The sequence below is a fragment of the Muntiacus reevesi genome, chromosome 1 (genome assembly GCF_963930625.1).
Source record: "Muntiacus reevesi chromosome 1, mMunRee1.1, whole genome shotgun sequence".
Lineage (NCBI taxonomy): Eukaryota > Metazoa > Chordata > Mammalia > Artiodactyla > Cervidae > Muntiacus > Muntiacus reevesi.
The window spans coordinates 215,337,942-215,364,122 of NC_089249.1; the positions used below are offsets into that span (position 1 = coordinate 215,337,942).

The window sequence follows — 26,181 nt, forward strand, 5'->3', positions numbered from 1 at the left end:
TCCTACTATGTCCTCACACACAAAATCTGAATTAAGAAGTAGACATAGGAGACAGTGGCATCACCGAAAGATCTGTTAGGTGTGTGCAGTGAAACAGTGTGATGTTTGATGGACCTTAGTCAAGTTGGCGCCTTCCAGTGCCATTTTTAGGGAAAACAAACTTTGGTCTGTATGTGTGTCTCTGTGAGTGAACTTAATTAGCTGATGTCAGTGAATATTTTCTTCATATTTTTATGAGTTGATGATAAAGGCCTCTGTAGAAAAAACAGGGGTATCGATGTGGGTTGAATAGGCGCACACATGAAAAGTGGGAAAATGTTACTGGCTCTCTGAGGTGTCAACTACAAAGCAGGTTCACACCGCACCCGGGTCCCAGGGCGGAGCACGGGGCAGGCCTTCAGGTCCAAGGTCGGAGATTTGCCTTCAGTCTCGGGGGTCAAGGCCCCGTGTTTTCGTGTTCTGCATAACCTGACACCCCATTCCCAAGAGGCACATGGGGTGCCTGCTCCAGGCAGCGGGTAGTGACTTTTCTAGTGGGCGCCCACTGGAGCATGACCTAGCTCTGTTGGTTGTTACCTAGTCACACCCAGGCGTTCACAGGACTTAGATACCTGCTGCACAAGGACTCTCTCACAGAAGTTTTAGGGGAAATGAGGAAACCATAAAGAGGCAGTATCACAGGCTGAGGAGCAGGCTGAGTGAACCAGTGACATGACCCAGATACACAGCACATATTTACATGCATGCACGCACAAATACAGGATGATGTCTATATGTGTGATTTTTATTTTTGTTAATTTCCTAACTTAAACCCCTGCTGAGGTCAGAACATTGTGATACTGGACAGTTCCTCACAGCACAGTTGGGAGGATGAAATGAGAGAGAATATAAAGAACAAGTGCTTCGTAAGTGTGGTCCAGACGTGACTCATCTTATCCATGTAGACGTCCCTCCTGATGGAGCAGGGCTTATGTAGAATCACAATTACCTTGCCCTGCACTCACGCCTGCTTTTTCTCTGCCTCTTGGCAACAAAGGCATGACTTTGAGGAAACCCACTTGGTAAAGAGACACAGGGATATGAAACTGAACCAAATACGAAGCATCTTCTGTTACAAGCAGAAATTAAAATGCACTTACTTAGTATAGGCCTTGTTAGCACAGCTCTGTATCCGCTCATTCCCACTGATTACAAAAGTCACATAGAGCAGAGTGTTAAACATTAAGTAACTCACTTCTCCCTTTTGTCTTTCAGATTCCTTCGTGGCACTGAATGGTAAGGAAGATGTTACTTATAATTTCACAGCAATGAAAATCTATTCGTGAAATCCTATTTCACTAACCCTCTTGAGTATTTCCGAATCTTATGTTTCTTTTTCAATTAACTTTTAAATTCTCATTATTTTTTATAGACATTTCAACTCCTCTACCAGATCATGAAATGTCTTACAACACAGTATATGGTCAGTTTATGGTTTTGTTTTGTTTTCTTATTCTTCAAGCCACTCATCCTGTGGTAGTTTAGAGTTTTCATTCCTAAACATCATGGACCAGATCCTTTGCTACTTCAGGGCCCCAATTCACTAAAATTATTCCTAGCTTTTATGATGCTTCAAAAATTTCTCCACATATGTGAGACAACTGACATGTGAGAATGAGTCTTACATTTTTAATCCACATAACATGAAATATGCCAACCTTAGGGAATTTGGTGAATGCATTTAATGAGTTCTTGAGGGAGAAGAAATTGCTTTTGGACATAAGTACATCCAAGGTAAAAGAACAGTGCTTATAAATAATAGGCCACAGCTCCGTACCTGATAGATGGTACCAGTCCCCAAAATGCTGACTTTCAGAACAACATCCTCTGCAGGAAAAATCCACACAGAATGCAGATACCAAGTTATTAATAGGCAAAACTTTCCAATATAGCCATCAAAATTTAATCATACATGGAATATGAATTTTTAGACCTATCTTCAGTAATATTTCTTTAAATGTATATAAGGAAGAGTGATGCAGTCGAAATGATGTGCAGACAGGATCTATCCCATTGTTCCTGCTCTGAAATACACAGACACTATACTAAATAAAGCCCATAAGTCCATAAACAGATATTCTGAGCTCTTTATAAGGAAAGTTAATATGTAATTGAAATGTTCCAGTTTCTTTTCTCAAAGCTTCCCCAAATGTTTATTAAGGTAAACTATTCATGTGGGTTTTTTTTTTTTAAAGATAATGAACAGCACATATGTAACGGCAAATTTAAGCTTCTGCATTATAATGGGGACTACAAGTTTCATTGATATGCAGACATTTTATCATTTATTTTTATGTTTTGAAATACATAACAGTAACAGCTCCAGGTCAGTCTTTCAACGTAGAGGTAGGTAACAGGAAGAGAACAAAATAAAGGAAGGAAAAGAAAGCAAGGTAGATTTAGAATTCAGAGAAGCAGCTCCTGATGGCTACAAATGTGTTTAATAGCTCGGTGGAAACTGTCACTCCTGTGTCTAACTAGTATCAATAAAATGCCTCTTTTAAAGTCCTAAAGTCTATCTTATAAATGGCGGCTCTACAGATACGGAAAACAACACCCAGTCTCCTGTCATGAAGTGAGGCAGTGTGGAGTCAATAAGCCCGCTGAATTCATCCACCTTTAACCTGCTCTCATCTCTGATTCAAGCCAGAATATTGAACCCCAACAACTGTGAGAAACATTCCTCAGGAGGCGACGTCATGTAGCTCAGTGGGCCCTTCAGAAAGAGAACCAGTTAGCAGCTGCTCTTTCCAATATCATACTTTGCAACCATTTCCTATAATGGAATAATATTTATCAGATATTGAGAAATTCAGGTCTCAAATCTACTTGAACCAGCAGCCTCCCCAGCATTCATCTGTTGTACTAAGGCCAATTTTAACTCCCAGGTAGTTTCTCATATAGATAGAATAATTATAGCATGGGATGTTCTTGATGAACAAAAAGTACTTTCAGTTTATGGATCCCTCTTCCTGCCTTTACAAAAGGAAAGGAACTTATTAATTCCTCCACATTAACACTTTAAAGGACAATCCCCATTTGCTGCATCAGTGGTTTCTCTGATGACACTAAAGAAGAGTTGGAATTTTCCTTTCAGCTAATAATTCTGTCCATTTCAGGCTCAGTCTCCCCAGTGTAAAGTGGTTAAATGATTAACTGATCATCAAAATGAGGGCTGGTTCAGACAGTATAAAAGCACAGGAGACTTTCTTTACACAAACTACTGCAAAAGATGCTTATTTTGGAGCTAATACACCTAGAAGAGATTTAATTCATTCATTTGCAGACAGCTGCTTAGGACCTACTATGTGCCAGGCACTGGATAAGGTACTGTTTTTGTACCATCAAAAGAAAAACCAAACTGCTGTTTTTATTATCTCAGATATAAACAAGGAAGCCAACCCCAAAGTCCAAAGTGTCTAGCTGTGTCCTTTACGTGTTCCCATAACACTGAAGGTCAGTGTCTGAGTACAGACTCATAGAGTGACCCACAGAACAAGAACTGCCTACCTCTGAAAAAAAGAATTACTCAATAAACCATGCAAACTCTGCATGGTAGAAGCTCTCTGCAATACCAGTTACATATACAAGAACCCCTTTTTAGTGAATTGGACCCTGATTGTCTTCCTTCTCTCATCCTCTCTTGTATTGATTTAGTGCCTCCTCTGTGTCTAATTGGCTACCATCATTGTCAATAGGTTAGAGTAGTTTGAAGGGTCTCTAACCTGTGGAATTACTAATACAAAGACTTGTAGATATAGAGAAACAATATGATGCATATTGGAGTTAACTTTTAAAATTTATTTCTTTGAATATTGTAAGAATAATACATAATAAGCTCCACTGATTAAAATTATGATTTTTCGTGTTGGATTAACAAGACAAAATTATAGGTTCCAAATTGTTGACCTGTAATACCATATCCACAAATGATTGCCTGTTTTTGTTGCATAATTTTGGTTACAGAGTTTCTTAGGGAATGCACAAAAACAATATAGCCCATAGAATCAGACTCTAAGAAGAAACATGAGTGATACCTATTTAACAGTTGGAGAGGTTGTAATAATAAGGTCATAATAATACACTTCTTTGATTTCAAATGAAGGACGGCTGCTTGCGGGTGCTTTCACATGGTAGTTCTAAAATTCCTGAGAATCAGGCACTGCTTTCTCCGACTATCTGCTTCCACCAGTGACACATACTGTCTGTGCTCAAGCATACGTTTCAAAGATTACAAGCCTCATGCTGCTCTGTTTTTTTCTTCCATTTGAGTATATACGATGCATGGTTTCTCTAGATTTACATGGAGAAAATGGAGATGTGGTGGGTATTAAACTAACATTTCAGCAATAGGCAGAAGCTGATTTCTCACATTTGCGTGCAACATTTTCCTACCTAACTACCATCTGGTCCACACTAATTTCCCCTCATAGCCATAGCTTTCCATTACCAATGACTTTTCCATGTATTTGCAACATATGGTCCAGGAACTCTTTTCTACAGAGAAATGTGTCCCTTAGGCATTTATTTCCCCTAGATTACCATATTAAGAAATGTTCTCCCTAAACCATACTTATGGCGTTACCATAAAATTGCCCCTTGAACACAGTTAAATTGAAAGCGCTCAAAATGCATATCAATTCAGGTAAAAGAAGTTCTTGCTACTTGGAGGAAAGGCTTCATTTTTCCTCCCCCCTCTTTCTGACTCTCTACAAAGCTATTTCTCACTGTTTGGATGCTGAAGTCTCTCTTAGGTTGACAATATGTTTCATGAGAGCATGGTTAATTCAACAGCAGAAAATAGAGGCTATATTTTAGACCTCAATATAAGCATAAAGAAAGTCTGCATTTCCAATTCCAAGTTATTAATTTTCCTACTCATATTCTCTTATCAGTATTGGGAGATGAAATGTGAAACCCAGAAATGTAAAAAACAAAAAATCTAGATGCAAGCATTCTTGAGTTTTAAATGAACATGTTTTTAGCAGTTGGATATGAACTAGGCTCTTTGCAGCAAAGTGGATATTTGAAGCTGTGTAGAAGCCAAACAAGCCCTACACAGAAAAAGGCCTCTTAAATGTTACTAAAGCTTTGTGGTAACATTTTAAATGTAGAGCTCACACAGAAATCCTATAGCTTAGATACCCACTTGGTTTGCTTGCTTTTCCCTACTTTATTCACACACACACATTATATATATAACCATGTATGTATATGGTTACATGGTCTGTAATTTACAGTATTAAAGTCTCCTGAAAATCCAACTTGCAATAATAATTGTGAAAAAGAAGAATGCAGTGCATTCACTCGAATCTTTCTTTCTGGTGGCCGGCATTTTATTTATCACATGTGTGATGATCACAGCCCAAGGCTGAGTCACTTGTGAAATCTGTCCTACTTTCTACCAAAGGCATCAACTACACATTCACAGTAGTTCCCTGATGTCTTTTTAAAAATTGTTCAAGAGGTTGCTTCTATAGGTAAGATGGTTTAATAAGCCAAAGACTCCACTTGAAAATCACAGAGAGGTTATTTTTTATTTCCACCAGAGATAACAGGTAGTGGGGCTTCTTTAAATCATTGTGACAGTTTAGATCAAAGCGCAAGATGCGATCTGCATTTAACCTTGTGGGATGATGGAAAGGAAGGCTCAGAAATGTATTCACAGGAAATGTCCAATTTCTGCCATAACTCCCAACCTGGCCATCCTTCTCCTGGCATTATCCTGCGGTAGGCGACTCTGGATCTCAGAAAGCGCTCCCTTTCTAGTCTGAATCGTATCAGTCATGGTGGCCTCCAAACCCACCGCTCACGGGTATGAGTCAGGAAACCATGAAACTTAACTTGGTTTGAGTAAGACACAAAAGGCAAAGCCATAACAAGGCAGAACATTCAGCCCTGTATTCCAGGCAGGAGGGCTGGAGCAGCTCCCTTTAGAAAGCGGAATGCCTGTGAGGCTGCAGCGCAGCCGAATACGAGACACATCCTCCCTGGGAAAGGCTCGGGGCAGCCGAGTTGTCTGTGACAGGGCAGAGACCCACCCACGACCATACACCGGCCCCATCATCATGACTGTTACCCCGGAGTGGACACATTCTGCCTTAGTGCTACCATGGGAATACCCAGGGACTCTGATATTTCCTGAGCACCTACTATGTGTCAGACACTGCTAGGCACTTTCAGCATGATGCCACTTTATCCTCCAAACATGGGAGGCCTCTCTTTTGTGCACAAGGAAAACCAAGGCCCAGGGAGCTTAAGTGGTTCCCTCGGGCTCACCCAGCAGGCAGCAGAGACAAGACCTGGCCCTTCCCCCTCTAACTGCAAGTTCAAGGGCTCTTCTGCCGAATCCTACCACCAGCCCTGTTATGTCTAGGGCACTCTCCTTTGAGTCTTTTACCGCCAGCGTGGGTGTCCCACCTCCTGGCCTCTGAGCAAAGAAAAAGCAGGTGTCTCTGGTGATGTCTCCCCTAACTGTATTTGTGATGAAAACAGGGCACTCCAGTTCCCTCTTGCCCAGCACCACCACGTCCGATTCGGCGGCTCAAGAGGGGTATGAGTCTAGGGGAGGAATGATGGACTGGAAGGAGTCACGCGACAGCACAGACTCTTTGGGGGCAGTGTCTTCCCATAATCACCAGGACAAGAAGGGTAAGGCCTTGGAAGCACCCCTTCCTCTGCGGGGAGAGGGAGGGAGGAGCGGGGAGGACTGTGTAACTGCTTCCAGCTGAACCACAGCAGCGTTTAAGGAACGGACCTCCAACACACTCTGATTGAAAGCGTCTCAGAGAAGACTGCAACCCAATCCTCTGTGCTAGGCTTGATCCGAAATGATTCCCTGACCAAGGAGAAACCACACAAAACAAATAACACATCCTCTAAGCTTCCTCCACCCAAGAGAGGCATGGCTTGGCCCAAAGTGGACGCTGGCTCCTAAACTCCCTTTCCACTCCTCTTAGCTCATCCAGTGATTTTTGGATCCTCTTTTTTCCCCCCATAATAAGATGGAATGCAATGCAGGCTTTGGCAAGTACATGTAATTGTAGTCAAAGCCCGTTTAATCAGTGAATGGGCTGATCCCATCCCTGGTCCCATCCCTGGTCCCATCCCTCACCCTTACATGGGGCTGAATCTGAACAGAGCCGAGGTTCTGAGATGCACTTAATCGCCCTTAGAGGACAACAGCTAAAACAAAAAATATGTTATTTAATCAAGCAGAATTGCTATGCATTTAAAATGGAAAGGAAGCCACGCTAAATGAAAGGGACTCTACTGTGAGCTGTCCTAAATTCTCCCCGGCTTTCTTTGCTAGAGACTAGAGACAGGAAATGTCATCTCTTTTCTCGCCATTTGCTGCTTCTGGTAACACATCCTACTTTAGTTGCAGCTGCAACCAAAGAGGCCTTTACTTGTCCAAAAAACAGTCCTGTAAATCAGAGACTGAAAAGCTCAGTTATGTTGCGAGCTGTTTCTCCCCATTCAGCATTGTTTACTTCTATATGTTTTCAAGAGTTTCATCCAAGCGGGGGTTTGAGTGTCGAGGGCAGACCAGCTCTGGTGACCTTTGGAAGACAGGCTCTGTCGTGTCCTCCCCCGCAGGTTTCTGTATACATACTTCCATCTCTGCTTTTAGAGAATGTTTGCTTGGCAGACTCATGCCAAATTTTCATCCTTTTTTTTCTGGCGGTTCCTCTTCTGAGAATGCTGTACACTCAGCCGCTACATGCCAAGCCCACGTGGGACGATGCAGCCCTTTTAACTTGCTAACTTACCCCCTTAATCGATTTTATTATTCTCCTGTAACTTCTTACTGCTAGTATGTCCTGCCCCAGTATTTTTTTTTCAAAGAAGCTGGTGTCTCGGCAGCCACTTAAGTTGGTGGGATCCCTGCTCTTCACCATCTCAAGACAGCACTAGATGCATTTGTGTCAGGGCAGAACTATCTCCGCAGGCCATACCAGCCCTAACATGTGCCTTTATTTGTTTTGTGTGGCTCCCGACTACAGATGTGTTAGTCTTGGCCGACTACTCAAGGAGAGACAACACAGTAAAAATCACATTGTGTTTGCCCACTGCGACTTTCTGAAAAACCAAACAGCCTTTCCAGTAAAGCATTAAATATGTCAACCAAATATCTAGCAGTTGGTTATAGTCATTTCCTCCTCACTTCCCCGAGACGGATGGCGAGAATTTTCTCCAGTCGTTAACTCTCCCGGGGGATGGAGGTTATCAAAGAGTCCAATTAACACTTTGACAGATCATTTGAAAATTCGGCATTGTTAATTCTCTTGGGTCTTATTATGAATATTGACAAAGCTGGAAGCAGTCTACAGATTGTCAAACAATGGTGGCAGAGGTGATTGCATGGGTGTTTAACATGATCACTATTCTTGTGCTATTAGCTCTTTGCCTTGCCCTGTCAAACTGGAGCTTCATTTTTTTGACAACTGATTATGTATTTGATGGGGCAACGACAACGAGTTGTTATGCCGAAAGTTAAAAAATAAAAAAGTGATGTAGCTTAATGTTCCTTTTGCCATGATTTTTTATGATTTTGATTTCCATTTTGCTCTGAAGTGTGTTTTTTTTTTTTCTGTTGAATGTTTATGATTTATTTCCAACTTAATGTTCATGATTTATTTCCAACTTTTCTTTGGTTTTGCCAAGCGCTGTGTGGTATGACTTGGTGATGGCGTGACTCTGTTGGAAAAGTCTTGTTTCTTTTCTGACTCATGATGACGTCCTTTAACTTGACCCAATCTGTGATCCCCTTGCTTCTTTCCATTCCCTGATGTGGGCGCCTTAATGATGTCACATCCGTGCGTGCAGCATCTCCTGGGATGCGCGAGTTTCGTGGGTTTTCTGCGGGCCTTTGGTGGGTCCTCTTTTCACTGGGCCAATTGTCTCATGGGAATGTGACATTTGTGTGCCCTGGCTTTAGGAGCTAAATATACTCTGGAATTGTTTCTAAAATACCACACATTTCCCCGCTAAGCAGAAAATGGTATCTGCTGACCAGTTAGCTGAAGAGGAATCAAGTGTCTGGTGCCCTTTTTACTTTGGCTGCTGGGGGGAAAAAAAAGCCAGTGAGCAGATGAGCCCGGAGCTCTGCTCTGCAGAAATGCTGAGCACCACTGGGCTGGTCCCTTCCTGGTCTCCCCTCATCTTCCAAACAGTTCTGCATTTCCAGAGTATGTTTGCTTGCCTTTTTCTTTCTTTTCCTTGCTGTGTCTTTCGTCTTGATTTAATTCTGTGCGTCCCCCACATTCTGTCAAAGCACCGTTCCTCACCTTGCAATCTAACCCTCTTCTGCTACCATTGTTCAGCCTCCCCTTTCCAAAATATTAATAATAGATGCCAGCCCTCTGCCCCTCTGTGGACCGTTCCAAGGCTCTTTCCTTCTACACTGGGGGGGAGCGTTCCGACACTGTTCGTGTATATACAGTCATGCTAACAAAGTGTGAGAAGAGACCCGCGAAGCACACAGAAGCATTATCACAGAAAATGAAGTAATTTTCTCTCTCAGTAACTGGCCTTGCCCTTCATTACCCTACTGGCCTTGTCTAATGTCACTTGTCCTTGTTGCTTTTCTTTAAAATTGCCCGATATCTTTCAAGCCCTAGATTCATTAGGAAAAAACACAGCCAACTGCCCTGTTTTATCTCTGGCTCCCTAGATGTCTGGAGCCTCTACAAGCCAGCCCTTTAATCACCAAGCTGATAAATTAGAAGCAGCCCTGGCTACTTCTTTCTTGGTTTTGCCACATTTAAAAATATATATTATTTATTCATCCTCTAACCATTGAGGTAGGAATGGGTAGTTACAAAGAGGCTCTAATTACCTATGAATAAGAAAGAAAATCCAGTTTATTTTTAGATTTGGCTTGTCTCCCCTCACCACCCCACCCCCACTTCCCACAGCAAAAGAAATAAGAGCTTTCTTTTCTAGGTTAAGCAATAGTGAGAAGTAATAGCCACTCTTGTGCCTCGTTTCTGACCCAAAGTAACAGTCCTCTAAAACCTGATTTCCAAGAAGACTGCGAGAGAGGTGAGGGGACTAGCCATGGACAGCTCTGCCAAGAGAGCTGCAGAGCATAAATGTCCAGTGGACACATGGACCACTGCCCCAAGGACACAGGAATAAACAAATTAGAAGAAAATCTCCTTCAGAGTTTATTTTCTAGAGTTCTCGTGAGCTCTCAGAAAGCTGATGAAATAGTCGATATGTAGAAAAATGTTCCCATTGGATTGGAAATGCCAGAACTGTAGTATGCATATATATTTTGGGAAATCTTTGAAACAAGTTATTATCACATTATTATATTTAGTCACGAAGATGTGCTCAATTCAGACCAGGAAAATATGTAGAAACAGAATTTAAATTAGAGATCAAATGAATAATTTAAACTAAAATGTACAGCAAATGCTGAATATATTTTAATCAATGTACAAGCTGTTTTGTAAGCAATTTTTAGTCTGGGAAATAATATCCCAGTAAGATTCAGAAGGCCTATAAAGGATGCTGAGTATACTGTCCACACTTTCTAACAATCCTGAATGGAGCTACATAAATCATAGAGTTTATCAACAATCCTCTTTACAGCCAATTCTTTATTCCTCAAGTACATCATAGCCTCCAAGGAGGACAGGTCACATCTTAAAGAGATGATTTAAATGACTCAGACATCATGGCCTTCAATACCAAATCATATGGTGGAAAGTTAATGCCCTTGTTATTTCTCCTTCCATCTTCTTGATTATGTCAATGCAAAAGTCTGTTTTGTGTTTTAACAACTCCTGAAACTCACCACTATCCTTTTGAGAAGAAAGAACAGGCTTTAGATGGCTTTGCCATGCAGCTGAAGCTAGCTGGAACTAACTCTGTTTTGCTTTCAGTTAATTTGATTTGGAGGCTTCCTAGGTGGCTGTGGTAAAGAATCCACCTCCCAAGGCAGGAGACACAGGAGACTCAAGTTCGATCTTAGGTCAGGGAGATCCCCTGGAGCGGGAAACGGCAACCCACTCCAGTATTCTTGCCTGGAGAATCCCATGGATGGAAGAGCCATGGATGGGCTATAGTCCACGGGGTCGCAAAGAATCAGACACAACTTAGCAACTGTGTGTGCAATTTTATTTCTGTGGTTACCTTCTAGTTATGAAAAGTGACACTTTTTCCCATTTATGATAATGATGTAAACTTTCCACCTGAAACACATTTTAAAGGCAGTTTAAATAAAATACTAAGTAAATGCTGATGTAGGAAGTAGAGGGATATAGAAATATTAAAAGTAAATAACACTGTAGTTGAGACTCCTTGATTTGCAGCACTATTAGCTGATGACTAAGCTGTGGGTGAACTCTGCCTTGGAGCAAATAACAGAGTCCAGTGAGGATTAAACTACCACCAAAACTGTGCTTCTGGCATTTGGAAGAACGAGATTAAATGAGGGTGCTACCTTCTACTGGCTGGGCTCTGAGCGCCTCAATTATATGACCTAGCGCTCTCCTGATTTCTCTTCCAACTACAGAGCTTTGTGATTAGGGATGAGAAGTTTGGTCAAATAGGAATCGAGAGCATGATAGATTTAGACTAAAAAGAAATTAGTCATCCTAGGCTTGTTAAGCATCTGGCGAGATGCTTTCCAGACCAGCAGTGAGCATCCAAGTATAGACGACAGTTCGTTACTTCCCTAATTGCAGCCCAGGGACAGTTTACCTCTAGCACTTCCACTCTTCCGAGATCTGTAAGGACTCTTGTGCTACAGCGCATCCCGCTGGCCTTGCAATAACCTTTACTTGACCTTTTCTTTCCCTTTTCTCTCTTTCAAACTTTACCTACTGTGAGTTCCAAACCCTGGAGTCAGTGTTGCGTCATGAACAGACTAAGAAACCCCATTTTCAGAAAGTGTATTTGGTAACAAAGCCTAGCCCAATTGCTTCTTCATTTTAACAATCTGTAATGCTTAAAATGCCAACAAAGGTCCATATAGTCAAAGCTATGACTTTTCAGGTAATCATGTAATGTACAAATGTGAGAGTTGGACCATAAAGAAGGCTAAGCACCAAAGAATTGATGCTTTCAAACTGTGGTGCTGAAGAAGACCCTTGAGAGTCCCTTGGACAGCAAGGAAATCGAACCAGTCAGTCCAGTCCTAAAGGAAATTAACACAGAATGTTCATTGGAATGCCTGATGCTGAAGCTGAGGCTCCAGTACTTTGGCCACCTGATGCAAGGAGCCAACTCATTGGAAAAGACCCTGATGCTGGGAAAGACTGAAGGCAAAAGGAGAAGGGGGCAGCAGAGGATAAGATGGTTAGATAGCATCGCCGGCTCAATGGACAAGAATTTGAGGAAACTCCAGGACACAGTGGAGCACAGAGGAGTCCATGGGGTGGCAAAGAGTCGGACATGATTTAGTGACTGAACAGCAATGCTTAAAATCTAATGGATGAAGGTTTTAAAGCGTCTCATTTCTCCCAATGGGGAAAGAGATCTCTTGGCTCCTAGCAAGTCATATGCAGGTGATCTTATATACAGAGAAAATTATTGCTGATGAAGGTAATAAAGGCAGAAAAATAAGCTTCTTTTCCTGACTCGTAAACTTGGACTGCAATTTTTTCTGCCATTTCTTCAGTAACATTAACATAACAAAAATGTTTTCTGAGGAGTCGTCAAGCAAAATTTATTACTGGCTCCACTGCACAGTATTGGATGCCAATAAGGAGTTAGAGGCTAAACTAGAGATAGGCAGAGTTCCTGTCCAAGAAATATCAAACCGCCAGACAGATGAAGCACACACAGACACAAAAATGCACCAAAAAGTCTTTACGACCACCATTATCCTTGTTCACAAGGCAAAATGGTGCACAGCAGATTTAGAAAAAGATATTAGACAACTGAAGACAACTTGGCTGAACACATCAAGGACACAGGACTTGGAAACAGTTTTCCAGCCCCTTTTCTTTAGTCATCCCCTTCAGTACCAGTATTATAAGCAGTCATATATCACTTGACAGGGACGATGAGGGAAAGGAGGTGTCTTTGGTACAGAACTCATATTTAAAATTTTTGTGGAAGTGCTGACAAAGTTGGGCTCTTTTTGAACACTCTGAGCTTTATTTCCAAAAAAAAAAATACTCCACAGTAATTTTCATAGTTTTTATTAATAAAACCTATAGTATCACAGCCATTTTTAAATGTGATAGAACAGGACCGTCTTGGAAGCAAAGGGGGTTGAGAGAGGTTCTGCTTGATGGGGAAGGGGCTGCCAGTGGTGAGACAAAGGGCTCCCACTTCCACTTAACAATCAACACCTAACTCAACCAGGTGGGAGCCTGCCTGGTTAGGGCCAGGGAACACTAAGAGATGGGGCACCGGTGGCTGTTTTCCCCACAATGCTTTTGAGTAAGAGTTCACTTATTTCCGGTTTTGAGAGGGAGAGGAAGGGTATCCTTCAAAATTCATAAGAAATTTGGCATCCACGTTGTTGCTGATAAAGAAAAAGACAATTCATGAAATGCAGTCCATTCGAATAGTTTTAAATTTGTAAATTGTTCTATAGCTGCCCCATAAAGGTTTGCTATCATTATTATTATGCTCTGTGAAACTATTTTAATCTCCAAAAGTTTAGAGTGAGTCTGAAGAATAGTTATGGGTAACCAATAGATGTGCGTCAGCTGCGGTTGGAAGAGTAGGGTGGCTACCTTAAATACAGAGTACCCCCATTAAATGTGAATTTCAGAGAAACCATGAATAATTTTTTAGTATAAGTGTGCCCCACCTCTTTCATGGGACATGCTTACACTAAAACATTATTATTTATCTGAGGTTGAAATTTAACCAAGAGTTCTGCATATTTATTTGCTACCTTGGCAATTCTATTGAAGAGGCTGCCGATATTTTATTCAGTAAGTATATAAGATATAATCTCTAGTCTACATTTGCCCTCTAACTCTTAGGAAGTCGATAGTAACCTACATAAGAGCAATTAAAGTAAAAATTTCATTCTGGGAAAAACTATTTTCATTATATCTAATTCCAGAGAAATATCACTAAAAGTTGTATATGTGTTTGGATATTAGAGTAATTTTAAAAATTATCACTGAAAGTAAGCTTTCAAGTGTCACTTTTAAGTGAAGAAGGCTCAGAAATCAAATTGTTCCTAAACAAGGGCAAGATTAAAACCACTGTTTCTAATTTTAATTTAACCTCAGGTTTTTAATAACTATTATGTAACTACATGGGTTTTTTTTTTCTTCTATAATTATATGGATGCCTTTTTTTTTTCCATTTCTCATTTCCATGACTTTGAAGGAGATGAACTAGAATCCAGAGAGCACTAGAAAATAATAGTAAATTTTCATAGTTAATTTAACAGAAAATGTGATAATGGTGACACTAACCCTAGTCGCAAAGAAAGGCATGCATTTCAGTCACTCAGTCGTGAGCGACTTTTTGCAACCTTCTGTCCATAGGATTCTCCAGGCAAGAATACTGGAGTGGGTTTCTATTTCCTCCTCCAGGGGATCTTTCCAACCCAGGGACTGAACCTGAGTCCCCTGCAGCTCTTGAACTGGCAGGCAGATTCTCTACCACTGAGCCACCTGGGAGGCCACAAAGATCTAGTAATTTAAATACACTTTGGTAACATTAACCCTAGCTCAGTTGGTAAAGAACCTGCCTGCAATACAGGAGACCCAGGTTCAATTCCCGGATCGGGAAAATCCCCTGGAGAAGGAAATGGCAACCCACTCCAATATTCTTGCCTGGAGAATCCATGGACAGAGGAGCCTGGCAGGCTACAGTCCATGGGGCCACAAGAGTCGGACACGACTTAGCGACTAAACCACCAACCCTAGTCTCAAAGAAAGGGCAAACAGCAACCTTCCTTCATTTCTCAATGCATTCAAACCCTTCAGCAAACATGTGCTATATGGCAGCCTTCTGCTGAGTGCTACAATACAGGCTGACCTGATTCACGGACCCTGCACGCAAGGAGCCTGCAGGTTGGCAGGGGGTACCCACAGGTGGCCTCCCAACTAGCAGTGGGGCATGGCAAAGGCTGAGAGTTCAGAGAGGCACATAAAAGTCAGAAGGGGAACTGAGATTGAACTGCTAGTCTGCAGCCTTAAAAGTCACGCTCAGGGGTTTTGGCTTTACCTGTAGGCAGTGGGTGGGAAGAAGGAAAATACAGAGATCAAAGAGACTGACAGATGATAGAAAAATAATAAATTGATTATTCAGTCCTATAGGTTGTTAATTACACATATACAATATGTTTGGGAAATGGAATTTTGCATCAGTTTTGAATCTATAGTGTTTTTCTACATATCACTGGCATTTTCTACAGCTGTTCCATGCCAAACTAAGACCTCTGTGCTAGGTAAAGCTGAGCCCCAGACTCAGACTTCATCCAGAACAGATTCTGAAATAGGGAGACACGGGGAGACTGAGAAAGAAATGATAATATAATTCAGGGTGCCACCATTTGGGGCTTCCCAAGTGGCACTAGTGGTAAAGAACCCACCTGCCAATGCTAACTTTTACTAAATTAATATTTCCTTGTCACCTGCCAGAAAAGGAATCTATTGGTAGTCTCTGACATTTCTCTGAGGCACCAAGGAAAATGATCTGTTGTGAGCAGGCCAGGCACTGGGCTCTTTACTGGACGACCTGGAAGGTTCCCTGTGAGCATGGGCATTTGGGGGTGGGGCGGCAGGATACCCACGTGGGTAGCTGTAATTGTTCCTTCAGCCGCACAGGCAGAGATGTAGATTTGATCTAATTAATTTTGTATCCTCTTGACAACTTGCTAAATTTATCTGGGGTCTTGATGAGATTATTGTGGAAAGGGTAGAAGAAAAGAAATTAAATGTCAGCCATGTAGAAAGCTGTTTCGTCTCCCTGCTTGCCTGAAAGTGCATACCAATATTTGAATTTTCTTTTCTAGAGATACCAATTAAACCTTTTATCTTCACCTAATATCATTTTCTCAAAAAAAAAATGAACTCAAATTGTGATTAGAGAGACTTTAATTTTTTATTTTAAAATCAGCAACTTAAATCTTGGGGTGTTAAAAAAATCAATTCACCTCTAAAAGTGCTACTTACTTTAATCTGTAGCTACTTTTTTAAGCCACATCACCCTTGACATGAATTCATTTTGCCCCACCCTTTCCCTTCAGTCTTTTTCCCCCCTTTCTCTATCTTTTGCACAAAAACACACACAAATGACAAAGTTTTCTGACAGCTTAATGGAACTTTCAAGGACTACAGGGACTAGGTTAGGCATGATCATATTAACTGAACATCTGGTGTAGTTAAAAATGTGCTCTTTAATTGGCTCAACTGCACTGTGTTCAGCTAAAATTTGTTTTGTCCTCACAATAAAATTGGGAAGAGTCGGTGTATATTTTGGAGCACGTATACTAATGGGAAAATAATACTAGCTTTGTCTCAAAACTGTCTGATAGCCTCGTTTCTTGAAGTGTAAAAAAAAAAAAAATGCTTGTTACATACAGGTTTGACTTTGCAAACCTCACTGCTCCACAGACAAAGTAGTCTAGCAAGGGCAAAATAGTTGAAACAGGGAAATTTCTTGAGGATAGTCTCTCTTTTCTTGACGTTATACATGAGAATGGCCTCAAACGCTGCAAGAGTTGCTCAGAATACATAATTCATGCCATTTCTGTAGAAGGAAAGAGGATGGAAGTGCTGTATCCACTTGCTGGTTGCAGGGAGACACAGGCTATGCAAGTCATAATAGGTAAAGTCCTGCCAAGCATGTGGACTGTGCTTCGGGCCTGAGCAGACCCACAAGAACCCCATCAGACATCAGTCTCCCAGCACTTCAGTCACAGAAAGACTCTAGAGTCAACCAGTGAAACACAGTTGGATAAATTCACATATATTGGGTACAGAGAACACGGGCTCTTCATTGGTGTCAGAAAGCCAATTACGAGTGGTATGAAGGTTTGTCATCCTTAATTAGTATTTCTTAAGCTCTTATAAGTCTACAGCTGGGTGTTATCTTTGTAAAGAGATTCCTTTTTAATGGGACAATAGGAATTTCCCACTGCAATTATTTTTAAAATTTGTGTTTTTAAAAAATATGCACTCTTTTTCAAATATGTATCAGCAATTAGATTTCTTCACTGAAGGCAGGCGCAGCCATTAGGAACTGTATAGAGATAATGGAAGTTCAGTACAATCACCACAGACAGCGCTCATTAGGAGAGAAAATGATGTCAAGAAATTTACAGGGCAGCACACTGCGTTACGCCTAACCTTTTGGACATATTAGAGCCTGTCATTTCCAGTCCTGCAGCCTCTTGTTATTCATAAATAATAGATAACACTGGACACAATCATCTGACATTTGTTAAGGTAATAAATATACCCTAAGTGCTGACGGGTCTTGCACTCTGTGATTTAAAAGCACACAGCAGAAATTTAATGTAACTTAAAATGTCTTATATAATTCTATGGGTTTGCAGATTCAGTTCAACTCAGCGAATGTGTAAGCACCAAGCTCTGCCGAGTGCACTGTTTGTTGTCAAACAGGACCTTCATTTGAGGACTGGAACATGAGCTCAGGTCCCCTACTCCTATCCAGAAAAGAAAGGAAAAGAATCTTCCTGAGTTTTTTATCCTCTTATCTGATCGTGGCAAGGTAGGGGAAAAGATCCCCTGAACCAGATGTCTCTTGATGGCTGTGCATTGTTTGAGTGGAGGAGATTTCAAGGTGACATGGGATGCAAGCTTTAAAGGAGGATGCTCTATGCAGTCACTTGGTAGCGCGTTCCTACCAAGCTTCTTTTTCCTCTGTCCCTGAGACCCAGTCCTGGCTGGGCTCTCTAGTACTATCCACTAACTGAAGGCCCCTGGGACAGAGATGGGAAGCATGAGAAATTCCTGTGACTTTATGGTGGGGCAAATAAAGAGATGGTGGGCATTTTCCCAGCAGCTTCTATCTCCAGCAGAAGGGGTTGATTCTGTTACAGAAGTAGTGGTACAGTGTTTAAGGCCATACGTCAAGCTTTTGTCAGGTACCAAGGGAAAGTGTTAGGCATGTATTGTTCTCGCCAATAAAATCACATCAATTTTGTATTCTTTGTCAGAAATATGGCAACTGCAAGAAAATGTCATACACAAGATCTACTAAAGATTCATACTTTCGTGAACATCAAGGAAGATTGCATTATTTTTTTTTTTATTATTTTACAAATAATTTAGGAAGTCCGGCTATACATTGCCTCAGTGCTGTCTGGGGTTGGACTTCAAAGTGAAACACTTTGATGTTGTTCTCTGGAATATTATTCCTATCATTTAGGGCAGTGCCTCTCAAGCTTTAGTGAACGATTTCTGAACCCAATCTCCAGAGATTCTGATTCAAAAGTTCAAGTAGGACCCAAGGATTTGTATTTCTAACAAGTTACTAATACCGAGTAACCCTAATTTAGGACACTTTTCAAATTGTATGGGCTATCTTATTTAAGGTCACTCTCCAAGATTTTGTTGTATTTATGTTGTATTTTTAAATCCTTATTTCTACATTCTTGGCTAACACACGAACTCAAACAAAGTGTTGCATCAAAACAGTTTATCTGGGCCCACACAGAAAGCAGGTAACTTGTCAATTGGAAACACTCACCTTACATTATTAATTGAGCATTAAATGTGTCCTGCACAGTGCCAAACACTTTACATGAATTTGTTTATTCAATCTATTAAATCCACCTATTTAATTCAATCTATTTAATCCATCCACAACAGCCATCCCATAGTCAATACTACTGGGGCTTAAAGAAATTGAGTGACTTGCCCAGGAACACAACTAGTTAGTTATAGATCCAAGACTGATACCCAGGTCTTTATGATCTCAAGATTTACATTCTTAGCCAATAATACCCAGACTCATCTATAACCCAGATTTCATGAACTATATTCCCAGTAAGTTTAAGAGTATTCAAACAAACCTATCTCCTCAACAGTAAGTTTAAGAGTATTTAAACAAACGTGTTTCCTCAAATTTGTTTTATCTTTGCATTGCACAGGAAAAAAATCAGAATGCTGCAAAAAATCCCAAAGAATGACCCAAATTCCACAATTTTGTAAGACGATCTACTTCCTTATTTTGTAGCTTTGATGTCTCTTAAGAGAGCAAAGGAAGATGGAACCGGGAAGCTGGAAAACAGAAATGCCTTGTCTGGTTTCCAAAACTTTAGATGTTGGGTTTCCAGTCTTCTAAGAAAGCAAACCTCAAAAAGAAAGAAAGTAAACCATGAAAATTCTGCTTAAAACTTGACCCATCTGAAATAGTCATTACCTTTACAAAGACAGTGACAGTCTCAACACATGGAACCACAGGTCAACATTCCAAAGCATGGCTTTTAAAAATGATCTGATCATGACCCCCATTCTAGGCCTCATCTCCGCCTTGGGTGCAGTCCTCCCACTGGCAGGAGGGAAAAATGAAGTTTTACGCTCATCCTCCCTGTTCTTCCTACAATGGCATCCCCACAACAAATCAAAATGCATCAGTTTCAGAGGTGATAGGACTGGAAGTGGATTCATCCGCAGACGACCACAGGCAGCATCATTTCAATATGGGAGTTTTAAAATAGCTTCTAAACTGAGGATATTAAACAGCCAGGAAGCTGTCTCTGCTGTGGCGTGGTCAGTCATTAACTTCATACCTCTGGAAGACAGACCATGGCCCCTTCCAGTACCTAATCTTTGGTCTGCCAGGGGGGGAAAAAAAGATTTGAAAATAAAAGCAAAAGGGAAAGCTTGAGTTATACACTCTGAGCCCATTTCCATGGCTGCTGGCGGTTCCGTTTATTCCTAAACCATCTGGTTCACATTATGCCGTGTAAGACTAGGAGAAGGCTGCTTCCTGCCGAGATAACCACAGAGAGCTCCCCCTGCACTTTCCGTGTGGTCATCTCCACAGGCCGGGGTGTGGCTCTGAGAATAAATTATCTGCAGTTAGGTTTTTCCCCTATTTGTTTTTTTCTCTCTTAGCAGGGATTACAGCGGGTCCTCTGTGGTTAGCGGCCGCGATGCTTGGCCCGTGACTCGTTCATTCATTCATGCTGCCTTGCAGGACTCTGAGGCTGGCATTTTGGTGCACTTAAGATTTTCAAACGAGAAAAATTGGGTTGTTGGATTCCATTCACCCAAGTTGTTATGAGGATTTCAAGGAAATTACAGGCTTGTCTTACTATAAAGCAGAAGCAAGAGTCTATTTTTAGGGGATCCCACTCCAGAGCTTTTCTTGGTATCTTGCCATCTTTCTTAGCTTTCAGGCCCAACACGAACCCCGCTCTGGCTCGCTGGTGGAGGAAATGTCCATCCTGCTTTTTGCCTTTGCATATTTCTCTAAAGGACACAGAGAGGCTTTGTCGTCTTTGTGGTCACCGGGCCCGCTTCACACAGATGCCTATTAATCACTTCACTATAGAGACAGACACATCCATCATATCACAGCAGCTCCGAAACAGGCAGTCCAGTGAACAGGGGTGAGAGGGGAAAGTGTGCACTTAACCATTTCAAGGTTCTGGCGGTAAAAGTTCTCCTGTACTTAGCAAGGTAACTGGCGCGGGGATGGGTAAGGCTTTTCCTTTGGTACTTAGTTTAATAGGTGAAATAGAGTAAACGTATTTTTCTTTGTCTGTTTGGCTTCATTTTTTTGATAGGACAGGTAACATCTCCCAGCCACGTCTGTATGGTATGGGGGATAAGTAGAGTTGAAGACGAAGTCTTAATTTTAATAACAGTGATAATAAATTCAAGTAGGCTGGCTGTGCTTTTGATGCAAAGGTACTGACTCTTTGAAGCCTGTAGTTCCTCAATAATGGATTCAGTGTGGAACAGAATAAGCTGAAAAGGCAGCTTTCTCAGGCAAGAAGACCCTTGAAATCACAGGTAAATTAACCAGTAATTTCCCTTCCAAAACGGCCATGTCTTCTAAACATCTTCTTCAGACTTTCAAGGCTTTTCACAGCCTGCTTCCAAATGGGGTTCAGCTCTCACTCCTACCTTCCCCTCCAAGTACTCATTCAGTCATGCAATCATTTACTATTTATTTAACAGCCATTTACTGAGCACCTGGATGCCTGGGGGTGCAGCAGAGCAGAAATCTCTCCTTCCTGGAGCTGTCTGGAGCAATTTAGGTGTAAAAAACAAACAGAGCATCATAAGAGTGATGACTTTAGGAGAGAGAGGGGCAGAGGTCTGGGAACCCTTAACAGAAGGAAGAGCTAGACTGGCTTGAGGGAACTGGAGACAGTTTCTTCATGTCATCTGAGACCTGAAGGAGGTCGGAGGGCTGGGAGGTGAGTAGGGGTTTTCTGGGCAGAGGGGACAGCCTGTGTGAAAGCCCAGAAGCAATGAGAATGCAGAAGGAAGGTGGTGCCTAGAGCTAAGAGGTTAGAAGGCAACTGGACCACTGGCCATTCCATTTCCTCCCCTCCATGCCTTGGCTCTTGTTGCTCTCTCTACTTGGGTTGACATCCCATGCACTTGAAGACTTAGCTCAAACGTCAGCTCCTATATAAAGCCTTTGCCCATCCATATTAGGTAGAAGCAATCATCTCGTGATGTTTCTGGGCTTTGGATGCAGTTCATGTGTGCGCACCTGCCTTCTCCCCTCCTGAATCACAGACTTTGGGCCTCCTTCATCTTTGTCTCCCCAAAACCCACCAAGGGACTTTCGTCCATGCTCTGTAATTGTTTGCTGAAGGCAGCCACAAGGTGCATTTGGTAAAAACCTTGTTAGTCCAGGAGAGGACGGTCAAGGCACCAACAACATCACAATCCAGCCGGGGTTAGGAAAGTATCGTTTCTGAGGCATGTTGTTCCCAAGCCTGGCACTGGGCATCCTGTGCAGACTAGAGGCAATGGTAGACAATCTCTGAGCTACCAAAAACCATTATTTAAATAAGGAACTTGATTTTTGACATTTCAAAGTGCATGGACATTGTCATCACAGGAAAAATCAGAACTGTGTTGGGTTTCCTCTTATTTTGCCATTTATAACTGCTCTTATTGTGAATTACATATTGTAGGGCCTGGAGGGTGGGGTTATTCATAATCTTTTCAGCCTCTAAAGAGCTTCACACTGCCCCTCTGAGACCTCCTTCCAGCAGCCTCTGAAACCTCTCTCAGCTCAGGAAAAAAAAAAAAAAAGTGGAGATTCTATTCTTTCTCAGTTCTGCCAATTTAAGGCATGATTTCAGAGAAATCTTTCAGCCATTGTGTGTCTAGCTTCCTGCAATAGGAAGGTGGAAAGAATAACCATTTAGCACCTCATGACTGGTGAGAAATAGCTGGCGGTTAATGAATCAATGCAAAGGGTTTCTCAGATACTGTTTTCTTTAGTAATGCCCCATTTTCAACCAGTGAAAGCAGAAGGCCCAGGGGTTGGTAGAGGAAGGTATTCCAACAGCCCAGGATGGAAAAGGCACCACCCTACAAAGGCCCTTCCACTTGCCTAGGGTTTCCCTGCCACTCCTGAAGCAATCATGTTCCTCCAATCCCAACCCTGAGCCCTTTGCAAAGAGGCATTGGTTTTGTATTAGCTGATTTCGCTGGTGCACTCAGCTGTTGCAAATAACCCATTTACCTTCATCCTCTCTTTTGGAATTATCCCAGAACAAATATCTTTTTACTTTAAAAATAGTTTATCCTATTATTATTTTGAATACATATTGAGCACCTTTATAGATTTCTTTCATCTAATGGTTGTTAGTATGATTATATTGTTATTGGAGATATAGTTCTGTGATTTCAGAAGCAAATCACTTCACAGATGACCCACCAAGTTTAGAAGTCTATTTAAAAGCTGTCTCTAAATGTGTTGCAAACCAGTTTATTTAATACTTAGTAAGTGCCCGACCAAGAGCCCTGGGGATGTGAGGATTATAAATGCATATAAAATATGTACCCTACCCTCACGGAGCTGATTGTAGGATTATTACCCCACTAGGAGTCTAACTATTAACATGCATGCATCCTAAGTCACTTTAGTAATGTCAGATTCTTTGCAACCCCATGGACTGTAACCCACCAGGCTCTTCTGTCCAAGGGATTCTCTAGGCAAGAATACTGGAGTGGGTTGCCAAGCCCTCCTCCAGGGGATCTTCTCAACCCAGAGATCAAACCTGCATCTCTTTACCTCTCCTGCACTGGCAGGAAAGTTCTTTACCACTAACGCCACCTGGGAAGCCCAACTATTAATATAGTCACTGTGTTTTGCTCAACATTTCCCACTGTTGTTGTTTTACTTATTTCAAAACTCAGGGCCTACAGGCGATCCTGAAACAGAGGTACATGCTCCCTGATGTTGCCTCAGAATATCAACCTTTTGACAACATTTGCACAGCCCAGGGTTTGGAGCTGGGAAGAACACATCTACCCCTCCTCTGGGAGACCCAAAGCAGATGGAATCTCATGGCTAAGCTGTGACTGTCACTCTTAAGCTCTCCGTGAGCTACTAAACCTCCATCTCTCTTTGGTGGCTTCCTCTGATCTTTAGATGTGTCCAGCAGACTGCTGTACTGAAGCTCTTTCTTATCATTATTTCAACTGATTGTTGTAACTACTCAGTAAGGCATTAAGATTAAGGGTGTTCACCCCACATTACAGATGGAAAAACTGAGGCCCAGAGATATTGTCACTTGCTTAATGGTCACCCAGCAGTAAGTGGGAGCCTAAAACTCCAGCCCTTTGGCAATCTCTAGTGTTACACTATCCTCAGCCTGACTGACAGGTCTGGTGTGTTCAAGTCTTCACAATGACCATCTGTACAAAGCTGATTCAATCATTTCCACAGATGCTGCTTTGCCCTTTTCTCATGATATAATCAGAAAGCTTTAAGTTTGGAAGGCATCTTCCAAAAATAACTTTTCACATCTTATCTTCTTGACTCTGCTTTCAACTTAATCTCTGATCTGTTTCTAACTTTCTGAATTTGCACAAGCAGAGGAGGGAAGCCACCTGTTTCAAGGTAGCTATCTCAAAGCCCAAGAAATGCAGAAAGGTTTTTAAAGACACTGTTTACATAACAAAATGAGCCAAAGAAAGCTGTCTGAGACGATTTTTCTCAAAGGTCAGAACCTGAACTCAAATGTCATGCACTAAAAGTTTTTCCAAGTGAAAGAGCAAATGGGGTCCCTGAGACTCAGATAGTTAAGGACCTTCAGACATGAAAGGCTATTTGGGAACTAAAAGCAAAGTTAAGAAGCAATGTATATACTTTACAATTTTGCAGTTTTCCCAATTAAACAATAAATGAAACAAATGGATTGCTCTACTTATTCTACGATCCTGGTCATTTAAACTGTAAATTGACAGTCAATTATAGATCACTACCTATCACAAGTATGAATTTATTGGGGAGCCCCCATAAATACAGTTGCCAGAAGGGACCCAAGAAATGCCCACCGCTATGAAAAAATCTACCTAATATCTGTATTGGGTGGGGCCTAGCCTGTGTTACAGTCCACTGATATCACCAAGTCAATAAGCGAAATTAAGCCCACTTTATTCACAGGTGTACATTTCTGTGCCATCATATGTAGGTGGTTAAAAATGATGTTCAGTAGAACACCATGCAAAACCAAAGTTGAAAGAAAATTGGTTGCTATTACAAGGAAATGCAAATTTAAGGAAGGAATTCTCATTAGCACAGTTCCTTGGTATTAAAACATATTTGGATGCAAGACACCCCACTGTTTGGGGAGCTCCACAACCTAAAAAGGTGTTGAGTTTTAGCTGAATTTCCTGCTGGTTTTTTGCCTCTCAGTTTCTACCCTTTAAAAGTTCATGAAGATAAATCGTGAAATATTTGACAAGTGTCACATTTGGAAATTAGTCCGTGTCTGACCGTATTTTCCCTGGGTGAGTTTCCTCCCTTGCCCTTCAACACCAAGGGCATTTGTTTAATCACAGAATCTTTGTTTCTCAAGAGATATTTGCTGATTCTCTAATACTTATCCCCCCACCTGCAGTTGCAATCCTTTGTCACAGGACAGTCGTTTACACAGCAACCAACTGTGATGTCACGATTGAGGGGATGAGGACAGTGCACAAAGAGAAAGAGAATGCTTTCTTCTCCAGGCCAAGTTTTCTGAGTTTTAAAAACCATCGCTTCACCAATCAAAATATTCTAACAGAAAAACCCCATGACAAAGCTGCATTTCCTCAGGGTCTCGGGTGTCGCACACAAGTGAAAGAGCTTCAACAGAAGTTGTGTGTTGTGGGTTTGGGAAAGGGTAGAGGTTTTTATTGCATTTTATTCTCATTCTGTACTACTGATATCTGCCAGTAAAATACATTAAACATATTCCAGAAAGAGTTGATTTAGTTGATGAAAAATGTGTCTCCTGAGACCAGAGAAGGTACATTTTCTGTCTTACTATCATTTCCATAATAGGAACATGTTTACATTTCCTCAGCTCATGTTAAAGCCTCTAATGTATTCATGTTCTTTCACTCTCCAGAGGCAGGAATTGAGGTATTTGAGATTTTATTTTTTCAGCTACTGCATCAAGCACTTAAGATCTGACAATTGTGATGTGTATTCTCACTTGGCATTAAAAAATAAAAGCTTCGGTGTTTGCATTTGATTAGAGTCTCTCAGCTTGGTGGCTGATTAAGCAGGAACAGGGAAAGTCACTTTCTTCAGAAACACAGCATCTTGGTTAATGTAGTGTAAGATTATTGACAGGCAGAGTCACATAATTTTTATTAAATTGAAGCGATTAGCTCTGCTGAAGAATATCACCGTGACAGCAAACTCTAGCTGTAATAATGAGACCTGACACTTCTCAAACCCACTACAGGACCCCAAATGGTCTCTACTTTGAAATATTCTTTCACCTCAAGTAGAGGAAGAGTTTCATTCAAATATTCAACATATTTACCTAAAATTGAGTTTTTTTACATGGGTTTTTTTGTTTGTTTTTGGAGAAGTGATGCAAAATCAGCATAAACATTTGTAATCTATGGGCTTTATATAAATGATACCCACTGTCTTTCTCCTGGTTGCTTGAAATGCTAACCTAGCTGTTCTCCAGACAGAGCCTGGGGCCCACCAGGAAGTCAGTCATCAGCGAACTCCCTGGAAGCCTGGAGCAGT

The 26,181-nt window shown here is 41.4% G+C and overlaps 1 protein-coding gene across 2 annotated transcripts in view; it reads left to right on the top strand.

Moving 5' to 3' along the window:
* The window catches only part of SEMA6A (semaphorin 6A), a 129,875-nt gene that overhangs the window by 99,020 nt on the left and 4,674 nt on the right, over positions 1-26,181 (top strand). Inside the window, exons 17-18 of one of the 2 annotated variants that reach the window (XM_065918229.1) lie at positions 1,255-1,275; positions 6,535-6,690. In XM_065918229.1, coding sequence (XP_065774301.1) covers positions 1,255-1,275; positions 6,535-6,690 — 177 coding nt within the window. The remainder of the gene's footprint in view (positions 1-1,254; positions 1,276-6,534; positions 6,691-26,181) is intronic. The other variant, XM_065918230.1, reaches the window with a different exon arrangement.